At 40.2% G+C, this 23,139-nt stretch overlaps 2 protein-coding genes across 3 annotated transcripts; one reads left to right on the top strand and one right to left on the bottom strand.

Annotated features, from left to right (window-relative positions):
* Nucleotides 1-559: 559 nt before the first annotated feature.
* Nucleotides 560-10,323, bottom strand: LOC125900945 (solute carrier family 25 member 44-like). Of its 2 annotated transcripts, none has more exons than XM_049596268.1 (4): nt 10,114-10,323; nt 7,098-7,766; nt 6,769-6,896; nt 560-4,431 (listed from the first exon to the last, which is right to left on the bottom strand). In XM_049596268.1, exons 2-4 carry the CDS (start codon nt 7,723-7,725, stop codon nt 4,240-4,242), a joined length of 948 nt encoding a protein of 315 aa, XP_049452225.1. In that variant the 5' UTR covers nt 7,726-7,766; nt 10,114-10,323; the 3' UTR covers nt 560-4,239. The 2 variants fall into 2 exon arrangements, with proteins under 2 accessions (XP_049452225.1, XP_049452221.1); XM_049596264.1 differs by having other exon boundaries at nt 7,098-7,762.
* A 1,567-nt stretch (nt 10,324-11,890) lies between these two features.
* LOC125900987 (proteasome subunit alpha type-4-like) lies at nt 11,891-16,107 on the top strand. Its single transcript, XM_049596333.1, has 9 exons — nt 11,891-12,015; nt 12,464-12,495; nt 12,606-12,648; nt 13,818-13,980; nt 14,157-14,234; nt 14,344-14,432; nt 14,644-14,774; nt 15,135-15,258; nt 15,872-16,107. The coding sequence occupies exons 2-9, from the start codon at nt 12,493-12,495 to the stop codon at nt 16,024-16,026; spliced, it is 786 nt and encodes a 261-aa protein (XP_049452290.1). The 5' UTR covers nt 11,891-12,015; nt 12,464-12,492; the 3' UTR covers nt 16,027-16,107.
* Nucleotides 16,108-23,139: the final 7,032 nt, after the last annotated feature.

Here is a 23,139-nt window from a genome sequence, read left to right as displayed (position 1 = left end):
TCTTCAGTTTCTTCTTCAGCTTCTTTTTCTTCTTCAGTTTCTTTTTCTTCAGCTTTTTTCTTCTTCAGTTTCTTCCTCTTCTTCAGCTTCAGTTTCTTCTTTAGCTTTTTCTTCTTCAGTTTCTTCTTCAGCTTTTTCTTCTTCAGCTTCTTCTTCAGTTTCTTTTTCTTCTTCAGTTTCTTCCTCTTCTTCTTCAGCTTCTTTTTCTTCTTCAGTTTCTTCAGCTTCTTCTTCAGTTTCTTCCTCTTCTTCTTCAGCTTCAGTTTCTTCTTTAGCTTTTTGTTCTTCTTCAGTTTCTTCTTCAGCCTTTTCTTCTTCAGCTTCTTTTTCTTCTTCTGCTTCTTCTATTTAACCAGGTAAAAGTCTCATTGAGATTTAAAATCTCTTTTCAAGAGCGAGTCGGCCAAAATGGCAGCATAAACATTGTCACAACAATAAGCACAAGCAGATGAGCACAGCTGTCGCACACCACAAATGACCGAGCACAACGTCCAGTTAAAATGCAACACACAAAAAATGAATGTTTATTTGTCAACATTTTATTTTTTTCATTTATTATCTTTGTAGGCCCAAAGTGATTCTTTGAACTCTTAAGTTGTAAAAATGTGTAGCCTATATACCAGATTTTAACATTTTGTCAACCAAAATGTGCATCCTGTCTCCTCCTTGGCGCCTTGTCCTCTAAATTTTGCGAAACCTCAGTAGCAGTGGCTCGTCATGAGCGACTAGTGAGAATACCTTGAGATTCTGAAAAAGGAAACATCTCGGAGGAAAATCAACAATTTAATAGATCATGTGCAGATTTGTTTCAAGTACCAAAGACTCATGACAAGGCCCCTGCTGAGTGACCACCGTGTGCTAAAACATATGCATGACTGCTCGTTTAGACCTATTAGGAATGTTGATAGGCTAATTGAGACAGGCTGTTTTACCTTTGATATAAGGTTCAAATATGTCTTGTTGGTTTTAGATTTTTATTTTATTTTGGTCAAAAATGGCTGTTTTGATAGTGAAGGTGGCCGAACATTGATCTTGGAGAACTACAGTGGCTGATGCGAAAACGCTCAGGCCAGTGTTTGATTTGTCCAGTCTGGGCTGTGGTGGAAACAACATGGTGGACTCCCTCCAATGGAGAGGACCTGCTCTGTATGTAAATACGAACGTGTCATTTTAAGGTAACGAGAACACAATGACTCTAATTTTCAGGTGATGTTAAACTGTTAAAAACATAGTTATGAATATTATATTTCATTTCTTCCAATAGATCCTCCTAAATCCTACACACTGGACTTTTAATAAAAACTTCTGCTTCTCCACGCATCAAAACTCAGGTTAAAGTGAGCTGACATTCTGAGATGACCACAGGTATGGCTTCACATTATTTTAATTTTTTAACATTTCAAAGCTAACAAAGGAGAATACAATATTGGTGGCATAGATGAACAGATGAACCAAGTAACACTGAGATGACACATGATGTGAAATGTATTGACAACAGGAGACTAATCTCTGACAACATGATCACGTACCCAGTTATTTAAAGTTGTGCAAAGAAAGTTAAAAATTTAATTCCAGCCTGCAGTGAATTTTATCACAGCAGTTTGCAGTGATTTTATTTTATCCAACCAGGCCAACAGAAGTGAGTCTACACAGTCCTCCATCAGCTGGCCCCTACAGGTTGATAACACATCTTGGCCTGAGCAGATTTATATATAACTTCAGGTACATTACAGGACATTATGGCTTCATTTAAACAAATCAGATTTTTGAATTTGCCTTCAATCCGTACTGAAACATTACCATCACCTTTCTTTATGATGATACCCACAGTGACAACATCTAATGTGACCTGTGTCTAATGTTTGTACTTAACTTTATTTTCACCTTTCCTAAAAAAGCCATTTGGAGAAAAAAAAAAGTTAGAAAAGCAACAAATTGAATATCAAACAAATGAAGAACAAACTTAATTTAGAAGCTGGCACTCTTCTGTGGTCATAATCCCTCCAAAAGATTTGAAGAAAATAAATTAGGTATTAATGCACTCCTTTAAGACATGTTATGTACACAATTTACAATAAAAATATACAATTACATTTTGTGCTGCAAAGGATAAAACATTATTGCACTCAAACATTTACTGTCACAAGAGGGGACCACCATTATTCCTACTTCCTGTCAAACCCACAGGTTTTGATGGAAGTACCTTAATTATTCGCAGCTTCACAGAACATGACAGCACAGCAAATCATTTATTAACCAGCTGGATCACTGCAATATTTTCTGGAGAGACACCATACTACGATGTTATAAAAAAGGTTGATAAAATATTGTAGTGTTTTGCATTTGATTTAAAAGGAGCAATGTGGAGGATTTAGTGGCATCTGGTGGCGAGGACTGCACATTGCAACCAGCCGAAACTTCTCCCATGAGACAGGCCTGAACTCCTGCTTAGCATTCCTTCAGTGTTCATTGTTCAGGAGGTTTTCACAAGCTGAATTATCCGCAGAAGTCTCTTCCTCTCCAAAACAAACAGATTTAAACCAGTAAAACACTATAAAGTAAAATAAAGGAGTTTCTCGTTACAAATCAAGTGTTTTCCCGATGCCATTTGGGGCGTTACAAATGGGCTGCTAGCCCAGAACCTCCTAATGTGTGCTCAGCTTTTTCTCTGATAACTTAAGATCCAGATGTACAGGAGGTTTTCACCAGGACCCAGTTATCCGCAGAGGTCTCTTCCTCTCCAAAACAAACAGACTGGGTGATTTAAACCAGTTAAAACACACATTCATGTTTAAAACCAGCGTTCTTCCAATGCTGTGCACCACAGGCGGGCTGCTAGCCCAGCACCCGCGAACGTGTTCACTTTTTTTCTGATAACTTAAGATCAAGATGCTCACAAGGTTTTAACCAGGAGCTGAATTATCAGTAGAGGTCTCTTCCTCCTCAAAACAAACAGACCCAGTGATTTAATCCGTAAAACACTGAATACAGCAGTTTGAAGTTATAAATCACCGTTTTCCCGATGCTGTTTGGTGTGTTACAAACAAGTCGCTAGCCCAGAACGCGCTAATGTGTTGCTCTGCTTTTTTTTTTCCAGATAACTTAAGATCCAGACATTCAGGCTGTTTTTATCAGGAGCTGAATTATCTGCAGAGGTCTCTTCATCCCCAAAACAAACAGACCAGGTGATTTAAATGAGTAAACAACACAGAATGTGGCAGTTTCATGTTTAAAAAAAAAAAAAAAAATCAACGTTTTTCTGATGCTTTTCTACTTGTCCTGCAGGGGCAGCTAACTACGGTGGCCAATGTGAAAATGCAAATAAACGGCTCATTCTTAGGTAATTAAAACACAAGTCATATTTTCAGGGCTTATACACCAACATACTTCTTGTACTGTATTCCATTTCTGCCAATACATCCCCGGAAATCCGACACACTGGACCTTTAAAACATTGATTCTGACTCAGTCTGTGCATACGAGACAACTGGAAATTAAATACACGTACAAAACAGAGGGTGCCATGAAACACAGATTCTACTGTTCTTCTTGCACACATTCAGTAAAATAAAAGCAGATCATTTGATCACACTATGAAGGCAGCAATTTAAAAAAGGCCAAGGGAAAGGAACTAGACCTACAAGCCAGTGTGGCGAATTACAGGAAACCAACACAGGAAAGATTTTTTTTTACTGCTGACGTGACGCGTCATCATGAGTTTCATGGCCTTTCTCTGAACCCTGATCAAAACCTGTTTTTTTTTTTTTTTATGTGGGCCAAACAGTGCTCGGCTTAGTGAGAGCACAATCACAGTAACCATCGGGCAGTCTATCCGCAATCACTTCCACTTTTCTCCTCTGCAAAGATGCTCAGACATGATTGTAGAGTGTGTAAAATAAATTGTACCAGTTTGCATCAATTTATCTGCATCTTCCAGTGTTAAAACATTTTATTCACTACTCTAATTGCACTAAAAAGCATCAACCTGGTAAGCAGCGATATAGACTGTGAACCTGGGTCTGGAGTGAATGTTGACGGCCAGATATTTAATCTGCTACCGATGAACACGTTTGATATCTTAGACGCAGATTATGTGCGTTTTAAAGTGGCCTGATTCCATCTTGTTCCCCAGGTTGTTATTTAAAACAAACCTTTTTTTGTTCATCAAGTGTCTTCACAGGAAGTGTGATTTAGGGCTGAAATGGCACGCGGTCCATATACTGTCTGTCCAGGTATCTTCTACCAGTGTCTCGAGTCCACCAGCTCCGGTCGCAGACTCAGCTTTTTTAGCGTCTCGTAGCCGACCACCATGACGATGGCAGTGGGTGTGGAGGAGATGATACGTGCCGACAGTCCTTTGGTCAGTCCCCAGCAGCCCTCCTCTTTGATCAGCTGCCCGAATGTCTCAATGACTGAAGTCCTCCCTTCAACCTAAACACAACACACATACAGTACATTTTGGGTTATTATTTGGAACCACAAACCAGTGTCACCAGAACTGTTTTTCCACCCTAAAGTGCTAGTTTGGCTTGACTAGTTGGGCTGACGTGCCAAGTGAAACCAAGCCGAGCATCTCAATTACAACAGAGCTACCTGCTTGAAGGTGTGTCTAACTCGGTACATTTACAAGCACAAGCACATTTAAGTTGAGCTACGGTTACAACTCGAATACGCCATTTAATCGGACTACCGTCCTTGTCCCAGTATACGGTACAGTATAGTACAAGTACGGGAGGGGAATTGATTAATTGACTTAAGTATGTCTGACTCCACTACAATAGGTGGTGATATGCCCCCTTTCAGCAGGTTAGTATTAGGGATGCCACTAACGATTATTTTCATTGTCGACTAATCTGTCGATTATTTCTTTGATTAGTCGACTAATCATTTCATTGAAAAATGTGTTAAAATGTTGAAAAATGTCGGTCTGTCTCGCCCAAACCCCAAAATTACATCATTTAATGTCTTGTTTCATACTCACGCCAAAGGGTTTTAGTTCTCAGGACACGGGAGAGTGTGTAAAGCTGCCAATATCTGAACGTACGAAGCTGCAGTAAGAGTATTTTGGGGAACTTTTATAGCACTTTTCTATGAAAAATGACTCAAACCGATTAGTCGACTACTAAAATAGTCACCGATTATTTTAATAGTCAATTAGTCATCGATTAGTCGACTAATCGTGGCAGGCCTAGTTAGTATTGGACCTTCTTCCGGTTGGCCTATTACGTCACAGATCAAACAATCGCTTTTCATTAGCTACTGTTAGCTTGTGGCAAACTGGTACCATGGTTGAAAGCTCTGTACGAGGAATCACAGCATGAGCTGTGTCACCCACATGGCTCTTGGGACTTTTGACCCTACTTCGGAGAAGGTCCACCTAAGGCGTCGCTCAGTGCAGCTCAGCATGTTAAAAACTGACAAAGGAAATGCAAATCAGTGGGGTGTGGTGTGACTCAGTGCAGCCAAAAGTGCTAATGGGAAAGCTCTAAAATTGGCCTGGGGCTGGGGGGTATACATAGGCCATGTTTACACAAATACGATGCACTGAAAACAGAATCATTTCTCATTTTCATTTTGAAAAAAGTTCTGCCTTTAGACGACAACATTTTGATAACAATCGCCGTGCACATGGAGCTGCAAAAATGGATGCCAGGGCAGTAGTTGGCGGTGTGACGCTTATGCTTCTTTCTACAGAGCAGCGATCTATAAACAAAATGGCAACCGCACTAACGTTTGTCTGGACGGACGACGAGGTGGAGTTGCTACAGTAAATCTACACTATGAAGGGGAAGCATTGATAAATTCAATAGCGTGAGCAGCACAAGCAGAGTTCGGGAGTCCGCCATTGTTGTTGTGATGGTCGACTTTCTCGCGCAAGCCTTGTGACTGGAAGCGTAATGCTCATGTGGGAAAAGTCTCCGTTTTCAGAGGAACTGCATATTGCAAGTTTACATGACAACGGTAGTGATAGTGCTGTTTCCAAAAAAAGCACTCTGGAACCCGTTTTCAAAATGTTGCGTTTTCAGGCACCCAAAACGCCGCTGTCGTGTAAACGATCGGCCAAAACGCAACTAAAGTTTACCATTTTCAGTTGAAATCATTGTCGTATAAACGGGACCAAAGAATGATTTCACTGATGCCTGATTTTTGTTTTTACGTAACACGTAACGTACGTAACACATTGGGTGAAAATTAAGTTTTTATAACATACACAATATTGGTTATTTTTTAAAAAGTTCGGCAGACTGAGGCTGTCTCAGTCAAACATACATTTTGCACATGTGGGCCTAAAAAAATGCAGAAAAAACGTAATGAATCATACCCAAATGTGGAAAAATGATTTATATGTTTGTGGCCATGTGACCCATCACTAACTTGGTCTTATCTTGAACGGAATCTGCAAAAGTCAGACCTATACTGGAAGCTGAATTTGGTCAATTAATTTAATGTAGACTTTGATGAAACACTGCAGATGAATAATGTGGAAATTGTTAAACCTTCATGGAATAGCTTTTCTAAGACATTCTATTAATTACCAGGATCAACGATACACGATATTATTATGATACTTAAGTCACGGTACAATATTATTGCGTTTTGAAACATGTTGCAATATGCCAAGTGTTGCGATAAAATATATTACGGTATATTACCTTTTTTCAACTGTAAATTATGTCCCCAAAGGAAAACTTTGTCAACATCTATTTTATGTAATAAGATTTATTTTGTTTTTATTCTACCGATAGCTGCACAGTGAATGATGGTTACCTGCACTCTGGCTCTGACCACATCCATTGGGTTGGTGACAGTTGAGGCAGTAGCAGCAGCCAGAGGTCCGGCCATGGCTTGTAGGATCAGATGAGGGCAGTCACTGGGAGCCATTTTAGAGAGTTGCTCTGTAGAACATTACACACACAGATACTTATTAACCAAATGGCTAGGAGTGGTGGAATTCAGTCTCACTGCAGATGTATAAATGAATTGGGAACACAGACACACATAAGACATGGAAAAACAAGCTCAGGGTCTTTACAGAAAGTGCAGTTAGTTCAGTTCTTTCTTGTGCTTTACGGTTTAGAAAACATTCAGTCACTTACCAGCATAAAAATGGTAGAAAGGCCACCACACAGCACTGTTGGGGATATAAGTGAGCAGAGAAGCCACATATCCTCTGTAGAAGCCCCGGAAACCATCAGCAGCAAAAATCTGAGCCATAATGTTTCTGGTTTGGCCGAAGAATTTTTTAGACTTTCCAGCCTCTGTATTAAAATTCAGTCGAAAGCGAGTGAGGTGCTCCCCTTGGCCCTGCATCATCAGCTGCTGAGAGACGACATCTATAGGGACAGTGATGCTCTGAGCAACCAGGGAGGCTGAGCCGCCCGCCACCAGCGACTTGACCGTATTATTGTCAGAATACTTGGAGACATACTTCCTCACCAGCTCGTAGGTGGTGATGTAAGCCTGGCCTGAGATGAGCGTGAAGGTGTTGACCATAAAGCCTCGATAAAGGCCGCGGATGCCCTCCGTCCGGAGAATCTTGAAGAAGGCGTCAAAGGTGCCGCTGTAGAGTGATTTGCCCCTCTGCACCTGGAGTAGAGTGCGGATGAGTGTGGCCGGGTAGACGGTGGCCCGGATGCTCATCGTCATGAACACCCCGAAAGAGTAAAATTTCTTTTTGTCGAGGTCCTCCCACTCGATGATCTGGATGTTCCTTTTCTGCTGCATCCTGCCAGCCGTAGATGCCCCTTCATCAGACTGATTCCTGTCTGACCACATGAACAACATTATTTATTTATTTATTATTTATTAAGTGTGAAAGTTCAGTGTTGAGCTAAAGTGTAGTTTGACATATGTACAAACAGTAGTCTGACATCTCAATGAAAACTGAGCAACATTTATTGACTAATGAAAACATGAAATGCAATTGAGTGTTAAATTTTGATTTTATTGTTTTATTTATTTTTTATTTATTTTTGGTAATCTATGTCCGAGGCAGAGAGATTACAAGAGTATTCTTGTGCCCTATTGCATCCTAAATACTACCCAAAAAAACCCCCCATTTAATTATTTGTGTTAAAGAATACTACAGAAAACATATACAACTTGCTGTTTAAAGCACAGACTCAACATCTGCAGTTGAAATTTAAAATTTGCTTTTGGCTGATCTAACAAATTACATACAGGACATTCTACCCTTAACACAGTTCCTTGAAAAATGTCTATGTTCCACACCATTTTCATGGAGAACATGAGAACGATAACTTATCTTTTCTTGGTTAGTAGCAGAGGATGACTGTAGTAAACCATATTATAATATTAGTAAGAGAGCTAGAAAGCGCAGCTGGTACAGGTGTAACAATACTGCAGAAATGAGTATTGAAGCCATTTTAAAGATAAAAAATAAGTATCGATACTTCAGTATTTCTTACAACATTAGTGTACATGAATGCAAAAATCACATAACAAATCCAATATTGCCAGAGATATAAGGTAAGGTAAGAGAAGGTCAGTGGTAAAATATTGCACAGCAGGAAGTTGCACAGGCATCTTACACAGCATAAATATAAAGGTTACGGATGTGTACACATATGTGAAGATATGGGATTATGAATAAGAATTATTAATAATATATATTTATAACCTGAGGTAAAAAAAAAAAGATGATTACCACAGTATAAAGGGTTACGCAAATGCTCTGACAGATGACAAATTCATATCGACTCACTTTATACATCACCATAACCCTCTATTGTAGGGATATCAAACTTATTTTAGATCATGGGCCATATACAAGTGGGCCAGACCATTAAAAACATTATATAATAACCTATCAATAACAATCCCTTCAAATTTCCCCCTTTTTTAGTGTAAAGAATTACATTCCAAAAACGTTAATCCATTTGCAAAACAAATAATGACCAGCCCGTGATGTCCTAAGAAAATTATGTGCAACGTCAGCAATGTCTCAGTTTTTCCACACTTCGTCAGTCTGCTAGTCACTTTAATTACATGTGCATTTTTATCATAATTTTCCACTCCCACTAAAGTAGAGGGTATTAATGGAGCAGGTTAAGTCAACCCTTGCATTACCATTAGGGTTCCACCCATATTGTTTTCAGATAAAAGTCTGATACAGATTCTTTTGTACTGAATCCGCTGGTTGACAATATTTTTCACAAAGTTCAATATCTTAAATCAGACCATAGCAAGTGCCCATTGTTCTTTCAGAGAGCTGTATTCTTCTGGTCAGGGTGGAAAAACGTCTCAGGCAGGTATCAACTCACTGTTTAAATTGCTCCTGAAACCTGGCACCTCTTAGCCTTCACAGGTGCATCAGTATCAGGTGTGCAGAGCCATCCAGTGGGCCGGATTGGACCCTTTAGCGGGCCAGTTGTGTTTGACACCCCTGCTCTATTGTGTATTAACCAATCCCTTTGCTCTCCTCATCACAACAGGGCCTGAAATTGCCTGAAAGTCTTGAACTTGAGGGAAACTGCTGCTAGTTGCAACCACTGATTACTAATAACAACATCACTGTGGGTTAATTTTTAATTATTACCTCCTAAATAATGACATGACTCCAACCCCTTTACAGTAAGGACAGCAAGTGTCACTTCTTTCCATCCCTGATCTTAAATTTGTTAGTACTTCTCCTTGAGCACTAACATTCACCTCCGCTTATCTACAGAGAGAGTTCAAAGGTCATGCAGTAAGACAACAAGCTAAAGCTAGCTACGTTTTTCTAATCATCCCTTCAGCTTTGACAGAAACACTGAGGCATGTCGCTGTTATGAACATTTCCTTCCAAATGTCGCTCTTCTTAGTCACCCAGTATGTAAACACCATTAGCTACACCGGTTTGCTCTTGACCCCAGTGGCTACACTGGTCAGAGGACGCCGTGCTGGTGTGAAACTACCTGAAAACTACCTGTGTGTTAGCTAATGACACTCATCACACCCATCAAAGGAAGCCAAACAGTGACTTAACACCGAGTGTTTAATTAGTGTCGTCACCTGCTGGATATGTTAGCGCGGTTTAAGCTTATGTCAGCTAACAGTGAGCTAGCCCTGAGTTACACTGCGTTAGCATCGGTATGATTAGCAAGTACTTACCTCATCGGACAGATGTTTATTTTAGAGTCATGTCAGCGTCGCTCAGACTTTAAACTTCACGTCATCCGCCGATTAAAACGTATTTTATTCTGTCACCTTCATTCAGTTGCTTGTAGATATTAAAACAACGTAATAGTTAGCTACTGCCTTGCTAGTCAGCTAACTTCCTGTTCTCATTCAAACGGCATGCTGCTGAAACAACCAATGACACAGCAGAGTTTCTTCTTCTACTTCTTCGTCGTTTTCTCCTTCTTCTTCTTCTTCCTCTACTACTAGTGCTACTTCCGACCACCACGCCTGGAGGAAAACAGCGTAGATTGACTTAATCTATTAGATAAGTGCTGTAACTCAGTACATTTCATTAAGTATTGCACTGAGGCACACTTACCAGGTACTTTACTTTATTTGGGAGCTGGCATTTACATTTTAAGCTGTTTCTTGTTCTCCACATTTTGGAGGTGAATATTGTGCTTTATTAGTCGACTACACAGGTAGATGTCACAACATTTCCTGCAGCTGAATGCGGATAAGACACAAATAATGATCATAGGACAAAAAAGTGCGAACGTTCAAACTCCACATTGCAGAAAACCCAGTGCTATTTTTGATCAAAGCCTCAGTTTAGACAGACATCAATCAAACCATTGTTTATTCAGGGAAAATAGACTCAGCATAAAGCTCTTTCAAAGCAATGCCCTGAGTTCACATTCAATGGGCTGAAAGGATACAAATATATAAAAGCAATCGCGATAAAATGATGAAAGAAATCAATAAGAAGAAATACGTAGTAGCAACGTCTATCAGACAGAAAATAATAAATAATAAAACATGGGAAAGAGGCAATGAGCAATGAAATCAGAAATGACCCCAAAAATTAGCAAGAAATTAACAAAAACGGAAAATTAAAAAGAAGAAAATTAGTTTGTTTTTTTAAAAAAAAAAAAAAAAATCAAACAAACAAGAAATTACCTGGAAGTAATGCTTAGAAATTATAATAATTCTGTAACATAATTTTAAAATGTAGTATTACAAATATAGTTTTTCCCTAGCTTTTTTCTTTCCCCCCTAGTTTTTTTTAAATAATAATTTTCTATATCTTTTATTATTATTATTATTATTATTACCCAAACAAAAAAAATATCAAACAACAACAAAGTAAACTCAGTAGCTCAATCTGACTTCCACTATCTCAGAAATATTTCCAGGATCAGATCTTTCCTTTCTAACACACATCTGGAAACTGTTATTCATGCATTCATAAGCAGTCAGTTAGATTATTGCAGTACCTTGCTCTCTGGCATCAGTAAAATAATGTACCCTGCCTCTCGCCCGATGTCAGCTGGGATAGGCTCCAGCCCCCCCGCGACCCTCAAGAGGATGAAGCGGTTAGAAGATGAATGAATGAATGAATGAATGAATGAAAATAAAATAAAATAAAATAAAAAATAAAATGAAATCCCTCTCACACCTCCAACATGACCACATCACACCAATCCTGGTTTCCCTACACTGGTTACCTGTTGCTTTTAGACACTGACTTTAAGATTTTATTTATTTGTTTATACATTTATTTATTTTAAGAAGTAAACATGGGGAAGTAGGTAAGATAGGAAGCTAAGGAGGACAAGTCAGCCAGTAGTAGTTGTAGTATTAGTATTTTATATTCTAAGTGGAGACTTCAGGGTAACTCCAGTAGGTGGCAGTTATTCAATTTGTGGATACCAACCGCCATAAGAAACTGCAGAAGAAGAAGAATGACCGGTCTTCCCGCCGGTTGGTGGCGCTGCTGAGCTGCGCCTTAACTCCCTCAGGACTCCGGTGTGAGCGAGGAAACATCAAACTGAAAGTAGTGGACCCCTCAGTCTGTGGAAAACTACGCAAACCTAAACCCTTTTACATCAGGTAATGTATCGATATGTTACTGTTTAATACAGTATTGTTTAGTTTCAGCACAGTTTCAGAGTATAAGCTCAGTTTGACCGTGTCCGGTCAGAGTACTTCCTTTATTATGAACTAGCTGGCTAGCTAGCATGCTAACGGACTAGCATGCTCGGATATTGCAGATTCATTCTGTTTAGCAGCAGTTAGCTACCGAGCTAACTTAGCTGTCAGCTACTGAGACACAGAAAAGTGGATTGTAAACTGTTGATGTGCCTTAACGCGTGTGCAAATAAATTATCAGAGACTTTCTCAACAGTAAATGTTTGTCATATTGTACGGAAGTAGATATTTACGTTCTTATTGAAGAAATTAAAACTCTGACTTGAAGATAAGTTGATGCGTTTTCCTTCTCGCTGTTTGGTGTCTGCTGGTTGCCCCATTATCTTATAAGCTCTGTTTTATTTTGCAGGACAGTGTCAGTGACAGTGACAGTGAAAAATGGTGAGTGACTTTCAGCTGTTGTACGTCACTTGTCTCAAATAGATCCCATGCGTGTTATTAATGTCCCACAGATTGTTTCAGTCAGCTAATGTATGTTTTTCTCTGTTCAGTCTCGTAGATATGATTCTCGAACAACCATATTTTCACCTGAAGGTAAGTATTGGAATTGTTATTATGCTTAGACTATTACAATATTTCGACAACCTTAAATGTCTTGGCATTGTATTATGCAATTTTCCTATACATGTGGAATTTCTATGATGAATATTTTGCAGCTTTATTGTCAACGATATGAAATCTTGACTCATTAACAGCTCTTTGGGTGCTTTTCTATGACGTAATGGGTTTGTGACCCAACAGAGCATCTGTGAAGTTAAAGACATTAAAGTGTGTAGGATTTAGAGGCATGTAGTGGTGAGGATTGCAGGTTGCAACCAACTGAAACTTCTCCCATGTGCCAAGTATGAATGCCCGGTTAGGATCCCTCTAGCGTTCATTGTTCAGGAACCAGGAGCCATATTAACCACCCTACTGATTAAAGCAGTGTCACGTCACAAAACTGTGTTTCTCCAATGGCTCGTTGCAGATATTCAGCTCGGATAACACAAGAGCCACACGTTCAAAAGTTTTTTTATTGCTAGCTGAGTCACCTGCAGAGGTTACTTCCTTTCCAGAACAAAGGGATCTGCTTATTTTAACTGGTTAAAAACACCAAATAAAGCACTTCCACATTGCAAATCAGGTTTTCTGATGCTGTTTGGCTAGTTGTGGAGGGTCTGCTAATTTCAGTGGCAGATGCAAAAATGCACATGGCTCTATTTAAAGCCAGTGTTTTGTTTGTCCGTGCTCGGCTACTGTAGAAACATGGCGGTGCAACAGCTCCCTGTGTAGATATAAAGGGCTTATTCTAGGTGACGTCGTCGTGACCATTATTTTCAGGTGATTCTACACTTAAGAAAACATACTTATTATATTTTATTTTTGCCGATATATCCCCCTAAATCCTACACACTGGTCCTTCAAGTTGAGACTGTTGTGTTTAACATACTTTGTCTAATTTGAGCTAAATGGTTTTCCTTGATCTTGGTAGGAGTTGTTTGACAAAATAATCTGAACTCAACGTCTCTTTACAAGCTTTCGTCTGCATCTCATGGCACTCATTAGTGAAGGACAGCTGAGAAAACTCAAGGGTTAAAGCGGACTTTGAGTTACTGTTAAAGAGTTACATTTTTTTTACTGACAAGCGTGTGTCAGATATAAAAGCCTTAAAGGTTTTTATGTGTTTCTATTACCAATATGAAGTGTGTGACTGTATTTCATAGGACGCCTGTATCAGGTGGAGTATGCGATGGAAGCAATCGGTCATGCTGGAACATGTCTGGGGATTCTCGCAAATGACGGAGTGCTATTAGCAGCAGAGAGACGCAACATCCACAAACTGCTCGATGAGGTTTTCTTCTCGGAGAAAATCTACAAGCTCAATGAGTGAGTGATTGGAACTACAGACGGACTCCTCAACACCCAACACACGGCCCGTTCTTACCATAAACACCTTGGTCATCCCTGTTTTCAGGCTAACACTGTACTGTGGTCTTGTGTGTGTGTGTGTGTGTGTGTGTGTGTGTGTGTGTGTGTGTGTGTGTGTGTGATGATGTTTTCAGTGACTTGGCCTGCAGTGTTGCTGGGATCACATCAGATGCTAATGTACTAACAAATGAGCTGCGGCTAATTGCACAGAGGTGAGTACCTGAGGAAAAGCTGCTGAACATTTCACAGACAAATCTGTTGTTGTCAATATAAAGATGTCCGATTCACCACCGACAGCTGACCTGTTTAATTTCTCTCCAGGTATTTATTGCAGTACCAGGAGCCCATACCCTGCGAGCAGTTGGTGACGGCCCTGTGTGACATTAAGCAAGCATACACACAGTTTGGAGGTGAGATACACAGAAGTACACATTGACATATAGTCCGTCTTAATATTTACAGTGTGCATGTTTAGAGATGTCTGCCCAAAACACTCATACAGCACTTCAAATATCACATTGGCTCACAAGCTACAACAACATGGACAGAGTATTCTCTCTATGTGTAAAACCACAGATGGATTTTGGCATCCTGTAAAAGCTGTGTGGTTTGTCTTGACAGGCAAGAGGCCGTTTGGTGTTTCTCTGCTGTACATGGGCTGGGACAAACACTACGGCTTCCAGTTGTACCAGAGTGACCCCAGTGGCAACTATGGAGGCTGGAAGGCAACCTGTATCGGCAACAACAGTGCTGTAAGTCTGAATGACACAGGCAATAGACACCAGTGACATGATCTCAACAGATACACCAGGCACTGACATATTTATCTGAGGTTTACCTTTGTTTGTCTGATGCTTTGTGGCTGGATGTTTCTCATCTGCTAGTAGAGGGCCTTGTTGTAACACTTTACTCTGAAGAAGGTGCAAAACTGAAGCCTAATAAATGTGTCTTCTAAATGTCAGTAGTGATATAAATGTCTCAGATACTTGGGCAGTTTACAGTGATCATTTAGAGGTTGAAGCAATACATCTACATACATCCATATATCATGGTGAATTTCACAATGCTCTTCCCCTTGTATGGTGTTTAAAGTGTTGACTCCTTTGCCTCAGGCTGCAGTGTCCATGTTGAAGCAGGACTACAAAGAGGGTGAGATGACTCTGTCCTCTGCTCTGGCTCTGGCTGTCAAAGTCCTCAACAAAACAATGGATGTCAGCAAACTCTCAGCAGAGAAAGGTGAGATTTGAAAGTTCTTTGTTGTCATTTTGCTCAAATATTCTTGTTTGTTTCATGTAAAATTAAGGTATCACTGACTCTTAATTGCAGCATCGTAGGACCTTTAAGCCCCGTTTCCACTAAACACTTTCAGACAAGGTACCTTAGAACTTAGCGTTTCCAGCCAAAATAAATATATGTAACATAAACAGTGGTTACATGAGCCTCAAAACCAGACACAACTCAGCCCTGAGCAGAGTGAACGTCCTCTACTGACCAATCAGACTGCAGTGTTCACAGCTCCACCTTTTAGTACCAGATCTGTGTGCTAGGTACCCCAACAGAGGGGGGACCAAACATGGGGACGGTATGGAATGGTTCCATTGGTACCATCCACAACTTTTCACAGTGGAAACAGAAAAAAGTGTACTGAACTAAACTGTACCGTACCACTTGGTGGAAACGGGGCTTAACTTGTTCCACTTAAATGGAATACAACAGTAGTTAACTGACTTAGATTATGCAAGTTAAATCAGTCAGGCCTCTCAACTCTTAGCATTTCTACTTGGCCCTAAAGATCTTTTAGGTGCAGCTGCTTGATGTAAACAATAACACAATGTGTCGACTGTTTCAGTGGAAATCGCCACCCTGACACGGGAAAACGGGAAAACAAAAATCAAGGTGCTGAAACTGAAAGAAGTCGAGGAACTCATCAAGCGACATGAGGCCGAGGAGGCGAAGGCTGAGAAGGACAAAAAGGAGAAGGAGCAGAAGGAGAAGGACAAATGAGAGAAATAATATATATAGTTTTCCTCTTGTCACCACTTCCTGTATTGTTTTGTCTTTTACATTAAAAGTTTTGTAAACAGATGGATGTGTTGTCTGTATCTTTGTCACAAAACGAAGAGATGTGGTTTTATTTCACATTTTTTAAAAGGATTGTTCACATTTCTAAAAGTAAAATGCATTAAAAAAAACAGCTCATTATCACTGCAACAATACCATAATCTACACACTCCAAAATGGAATTTTCCTGTCTGATCCTTTAAGTTTTATATTACTGAAAAGCCGACACAGCCTCAGTTGGTGTTTAAGTTCAACATTGAGATCCTTTTTTTTTTTTTTGCCACATGATGGTGCTATCGGTTCTTTGGATGCACCTTTACTGTAGTGTGATGAGTAAATATTAAAGAGTCTGTTTTGTTTTTGGAATTTTACTCAGTGTGTTTATTCGGGATGCACTGATTGCAAAATTCTGGGCCGATACCAATGTTTAAGATAATTTGGATGATGCAGATACTGATGTTTTTTGTTTGTTTATCATACAGTGCACCTCCTGTTAATATTAATGATAAAAAGAAATCACTGGTACCTCATAGCTTACTTCTCATTAAGATGCATGTTTTTCCTTAAGAAGTTAAGTAACTCTTCCTCGTTACAGCTCAGTCTATTTCTCTTCTCATCCAAGATGTGAGAAGCAGAACTTAGCAGATGCTCACTGAAGCAAGTATGAAAACAAACACGCAGTTGGCACCCATTGTCCTCTTACATCATACCTTAGTCGGGTCCAGCTAGTGGCTTTTCCCAATCAGCAGCTGCGTATGCTAGCTACTGCTGTCAGAGTCCGACTGCCAACACAAAATTGATGTGTCACAACAGATGAACAACAGCCACTGTCATTGGTGGATATATCTTATTTGCCGATAGCCTAATGGCAGTCAACAAGGCAACTATCAGCCAGTGCTGATGTTTGGCTGATTAAATCAGTGCATCCCTAGTATTTATAAAGTAATTATATTATTCAATTCAAAATCTTACCTTCAAACATCAAAATCTCCATACAATAGCAGAAGTCCAGTGGTGCCCCCAAAAATGTTTCATAGGGGTGGCTGCATGGGGAGACTGAAAATCTTGGGGCGACACACCAAAACAAGAGTCATGACTGAATTTCAGGAATATTATTATGCTGTTGTAGTTAATAGGATAGTTAAAATCTATGCCAATATAAGAGTTAAGTGATAACATACTGATATACTTTGGTTTATTTTACACTTAATGGTACTAATGATCTGATGTGCATAGACTTACACATTTTGAGTTCCACAACAATCCTATTTTTATGCATTATGTCTCTTTATATCCCCCTGGGACCTGAGCTTTTGTTTAGAATGCATTTTTAATTTCTCCTAGCTATATGGGATGAGTAGGACCTGGTAAGTATAAAAATTAAGCATTGTCTTTGAACAAAACAGTAATATCAGCTTACAGTTCTATTATGTCAGGAGCTGTTTTACACCTGAAAATTAAATGCGTATTTAAACACTCAAGCCATATCTCGTCACAAAAATGGGAAACATTTGAGCTACAGCAGGTTATGTGTTTATTCTTGGTATGAATCCCAATATAAAGTCTTTTCCAGAGAAGAACGTTTCTGAAAAAAAATGTTAATCAAAAGGCCCAGTTAGGAAATAAGAGATGGGAAACTGATCCCTCTCTTGACTGTTATTTCTTCTTCTTACCACTTGATGGCGTGAGTGTTCACTAGTGACATTTCCTGAGGCTGATCTCCGGTTCTGTGCTCTGTGATTTCAAGTGTTCTTGTAACAGCATTGATCCATAATAACGGTGTTTAATCAACACATGCTGCACAGTTAGCACTGTGAAGTGTGAAAAATAGAAACCATACTTTTATTAAAGGCCAGTGGTTACAGTTCCACCTAATGAATATTAAAATACTGAACAATAATCATGGTCAGTGCAGACTCACTGACATGCGGACCTAAGGCGAAGACAAAGACAGACAGCTTCTTTTTATACTGTGTTTTTGTAAAGACCTGCTTCTGTAATCTCCATGACTTTATGATTTTGTGTTGCTTTAGGTTGCATGTCAGTTATTAATTAATAGGAACGACCTTGAGGGGAAATGTACATAATTCCAGCAGCAGTCATTTTACCCAAATAAAGATGTAACTGCAGCAAAGAATGTTTATTGCTTAATACGCCACAGCTGCAGCTATATAAAGCCAGGGCAGTAAATAATGAATACAAATGGCCCCAGCACAGGGGTCGGCAACCTTGACTGTCAAAAGAGCCATTTTTGGGCAAAAAATGTTTTAAGAAATCTGACTAGAGCTGCAATACATATTTGTGCCTTATAGTGGTGACGACACAGCCTGTTTAATCTACATGAACATTCCTAATAGGTCTAAATGAGCATTTATTGATATGTTTGACAACAGAGTGGCATCATTTGGTGCTTAAACTTTGCTTTGATGAAAGCAAACACGTCTGTCCACTCAGTAAAAATTCTCTGTTTTCCTCTGAGACATTTTCTTTATTTGGAAACAACAGGTAGCTTCACTTAGGAGACTCAAGACTGGCCATCGTACCAGGCCGTTGATGTATGACTCATATAGTTGACGAGATGTGCAAACATTTTTTAAATTCAGTGTATGGGCGACACATTTATACGACTTGAAAGTGTAAGAATCACTTTAGGGCTACAACAATGATAAATGAAAATTAAGGTGTTATTCATTTCCATTAATTTTTTGTCAAAGCCACAGGGAGAAAGGCTAAAGAGCCGCATGTGGCTCCTGAGCCGCAAGTTGCCTTCCTCTGCCCCAACATAGCCCCCACCAACTAATGAAAATTTCTGCCTTTTATTTAGTTCATTTAGTTGACTGTTCTGTTCTGTTGCAGTACAAAAAAGGAAAGAGTGCAAATATAGAATATACATCATCAAATAACAAAGCCTTTACCACATCACCAGGCAAGTAATTCTGTTGGAGAAATAATAAATCACTTTGTTTATTGAAGTTATAGTTTGTTTTTGCTGACATAACCCAATATGTTTAATTTCTGTGTTATTGTGAGGAGAGAGAACGTCAAGTCCTTCTCTGTTTGTTAAAGTCCACACATTCCAAAAAACAATGCTGTGGACATGACCTCAATCTCCTCAATGGGAACTTCCGTCCACGTTTTCATACATTCTGTGCTCAGTATAAATGGCAAGGCTTCGAACAATATGATTATAGTGACAGTCGCCAGTAAGTGTTGTCCATGTTTGTCTCAGAAGTGATATCATAACTTTAATTTAAAAAATACCCTTTGCACAAACAGTACAAACAGAATTATATGAGACAGCCTATGGGGAAAAAAATGTCCCTCCTCCCCGTGGCACACACAAAACAGCCAATCAGAGCTGAGGAGTCTCTAACGCAGCTGTCAATTGTGTCAATCACTGCTAGTGAACTGCGGTCAAAATGTGAAGCTAGGCAGCGCTGATAAAATATGAATTATTGCAAAACCTTCTTCCCATAGAGCATCATTGTGAAAACAGACAATGCATGTAACAGGCAGGAGTTGCCACGTCGTCCCAGAACGTCAACAACCAACACTCCCAGGGTACCTTGCATGTCATAGCTCGACATGGAAAGCTCATGACCAAACACCGATGTGTGACGAGGTCGGAGTGAGAAAGTGTTGGATCTGTGTGCGCCAGTCTCATGCTTTGGCACTGTTGACTGGAGTTCGCCAAGCCTATCATCCAGTTGCTAGCATATGAACTGATCATTAAATTGTGATTGTATTAACTTCTCATGTATTTAATTACCCCTTTTTGCAAGGCTGCACTTCGCCCATCTGGGCCAGAGGCATGATGGCATTAACACTACTGTACATATTCAGTAGGCCGCATAACCCTGGAAGACCTACGGAAGTTTGACAAATTCTTTTGGAACAGCCTATGGGCCAGGTGAACGACCGGACTGACTAGGTGCCATCTTGGGGTCCACTGTTTGGTTCTAAATAAGACATCAGAAACCTCCAGGGCTGAAAAATGAAGCTAACACTGAAGTGCCAAAAACTGCAGTTCCTCTAATGGCCACTTGAGGCTGGCTCCAGAAGCAAGTCAGTCCTCATAGAACCCCATGTTAAAATGCCCAAACTTACAGCAGAAATAAACATGTTTATAGTCTGGTACAAAAATTAGCTAATTTCTCCCTTTGTGACAGCAGCATGGAGTAAATTTTTTTTACATAACGTATAGTCTCGTCACCAGACAATCAGAGATCTCCGCCTTCTGATAGTCTGGGGACACTCCTTTCTAAAGTGTGTTTAACACACCAGCGAAAAAGGCCGGCAGCAAAGCAACGCCTCTTGCATTTTTGAAAAGGACACACCTTCTGGGAAATGTGCGCTCCTCCTTTTCTCGTCCGCAAGGAAACAAACACACAGAGAGCTTGAAAATGGATGCCGAGAGATTTAACTCCGTTTTATCAAATGTGTGCTCATCCGTGAAGAAAATATTTTTTCCAGCGGATGTCTTAGTTACAACATGATTGACCTAACTGGAGCAGTTTCATGTCGTATCCGACAACGGGAGGCTTTTAACAGATGATGTCCTGATGTTAGCTTTGCTGCTGCTGTTAGCTGTCCCTGTCAGCTGCAGCCACTGATGCTTTCTAGACATCGTGATTTCCCAAAACTGAATAATTACCACACATAGCAACACAAAACTGGTTTGCTAGCTCAATCATGTTGTAACTAAGATATCCGCTGGAAAAGATATTTTTTTTCACGGACCGTGTAATGAGTTACCTATTACAGACACCGCTAACAGCTAACAGGGCTAACAGCTAACGGTTAGCCCAGCTAAACGTGCACACAGAAATAGTAATGTTTGTTCAATCATTGTGTTTATAGACTTTACAAACATCGGATTAGTCCAAACGGTGATGTGAAAAATGTGATATATAGGCTATATATATAGCTAAAAGCTCTGCTGGTTTTCTACCCGGAAGTATTTGTAAACAACAAGGCAATTCCCTCTATAGTCTGGCCGGACGGATGAGTCATGGCCTTGTAAAATATTATGTTTATTTCTTTTAGTTGGCGAGAATGTGTCGCCGCAAACGCGACAAACATCCACTAACTTTGACGGCGTTTTCTGCGAGCGAGGCTGAGCCATTTTGTACCGCTACACGTGTTTCTAGTCGGACTATGTTTACAAGCACAAGAGTTCAGCGAGCCACCAAAGGACCGCCCTGCAGATTTACTATTGGTTCTGCAATGTAGGGAGTTTTTTTAAACTCTGAAATTGTATCTGCCCATCTAATCACAAAATCAGGGAGAAAGTCATCAGTCTTTAGTTAAGCAAAGCGTCGAAAGACTGACTTGTAATCTACATAACGTATGGTTTATATTTTATTAAGGCTCAAAGTAAAGCCCAGATTTGCGACGAGACAAAACTGTTTTAGAACGTTACAGAGAAAAGTTGCAGCGGTGTGAACTGACCTCGACTCAAGCCGATTGATGGCGTCACCTGTAACTCAGCTGGTCAAATCGCCAGCGACTGGTTTTAGAATATGAAGCACATCACCTGTTTCTACATCTAATCAGCTTGTAGTGAAGTCCACTAGTCGAGTTAAAATGACCGCAGATGGAGTGTTTGCTTGCTTCAGCAGGTGCCCTGTCAAGCCCTCTGTTTCTGTCCTCACGTGTGCCGGTGTTGGACGGTGGGTTGCTGCTGTTGCTCGTTGTATGTGCTTATACCTCCACACACACACACTGATAAAGTAGCGCTGCTTACTTATTCATAATTAATTAATTTATATTTTGGGGTAATTATGAATAATTATGAATACAGTCCATCTGATGATTTTTTTTGTTGCTGTTTTTCACTGTTTCATCACTACTATAAATGCAGCTGTAGCCAGTATCTCACTATCACTAGCCTCATTCATATTTTAAGAAGCGACAAATTATATTCAGCCACAAAATAAGTCTGAAAAGCTGCAAATCAGAATGTAGATACAGAGAGTTGTTGCATAGAGATGATACACCATCTCATCTAGTTGCGTAGAAGTGAAGCGTTGCAGAATGGCACATTGCAAGAAGTTGCATGTTTCAACTCATCTTGTTGCGAAAATTTTGGTTCGAACTGGGCTTAACGCATAATTAAGGGGGTGGTTGCTTTGAGTGACAGCCTGTCTGACGATAGTGTCCTCGGGCTCTCAGTCAGATCCATCCTTCGCTCCTTCACAGCTCCACCCTCTCATCCAAATATGGTTACTTGTGGCTCCAAAAGCCAAGGTCCAAAGTCCAATGGGTGATGTCACGGTGGCTGCGTCTGTTATTTATGCAGTCGTTGGGTTACAATACAACTGCTATGTAACACAAAAAAGATATCACAGAAAGCCCTCTCCTTGTCAAGTTCCTATTAGCGGGCTCTGTAATTGATGTTGCCCCATTAAGGACAGAAATATTTGAGTCACATCCAAGATACAGACTTGGCAGCCCCCTGAAACGAAAACTTCTTTTCATTTGACGTCAATCTTTTGGTTCAGATCTTACATGGACTTAAAATTGTAAATCAACAGCTCTAATTCATTTAAAGGGCAGACACAGTGAGGTCATGGTGTTCACATGAGCTTCCCACAGTGCTGAGTGGGAGGTTCTTGGCATCTAAATGACTGGAGCCGCTCGCAGGCCTCCCCTCCTGAGGCCAAACCTAAAAGAGACGTCCAGTCCGCTGAGAATTAGGATAGTGTAAGAATTTAATTTCCATGTCCAAAACCTCATAGTGAAACTCTTGAACACACCACTTTCTCTTGAGGTTGTCTGTTGCCAGCTCTGTTCACAACAACACAGGCTGTACTGGGATGACTCTGAAGCAGAGACCCACCACTGTCCACCGTGATGAGCAGATAGGGAGAGCAGGGCAATCTGTTGCAATGTAAACACAGCCCCAGAAAAGCACTGGAATGTCTCTGCAGTGGGAGCTGGAGTACGAGGTCAGTCGCAGGCCAAGGCAGGTGGTATACATCAGAATCGAGGCTGACATCTCAGCATTAACTTATCCAAACAAGAGGCAGGCGGTGTGTTATCCTGCGAGCCCTG

This window comes from Epinephelus fuscoguttatus, linkage group LG2 (assembly GCF_011397635.1).
Source record: "Epinephelus fuscoguttatus linkage group LG2, E.fuscoguttatus.final_Chr_v1".
Taxonomy (NCBI): domain Eukaryota; kingdom Metazoa; phylum Chordata; class Actinopteri; order Perciformes; family Serranidae; genus Epinephelus; species Epinephelus fuscoguttatus.
Note: the sequence above shows the minus strand (reverse complement) of the source record. Positions and strands in the feature narration are given on the sequence as shown.

Excerpts from the sequence above, each read along its gene's own strand:
- LOC125900987 (XM_049596333.1), top strand. Across the intron at positions 12,649-13,817 it reads AACCATATTTTCACCTGAAG|GACGCCTGTATCAGGTGGAG; the intron begins GTAAGTATTGGA and ends TGTATTTCATAG. Across the intron at positions 14,775-15,134 it reads GTATCGGCAACAACAGTGCT|GCTGCAGTGTCCATGTTGAA; the intron begins GTAAGTCTGAAT and ends CCTTTGCCTCAG.
- LOC125900945 (XM_049596264.1), bottom strand. Across the intron at positions 6,897-7,097 it reads TTTCTACCATTTTTATGCTG|AGCAACTCTCTAAAATGGCT; the intron begins GTAAGTGACTGA and ends AATGTTCTACAG. Across the intron at positions 4,432-6,768 it reads TGGTCAGAGCCAGAGTGCAG|GTTGAAGGGAGGACTTCAGT; the intron begins GTAACCATCATT and ends TGTTGTGTTTAG.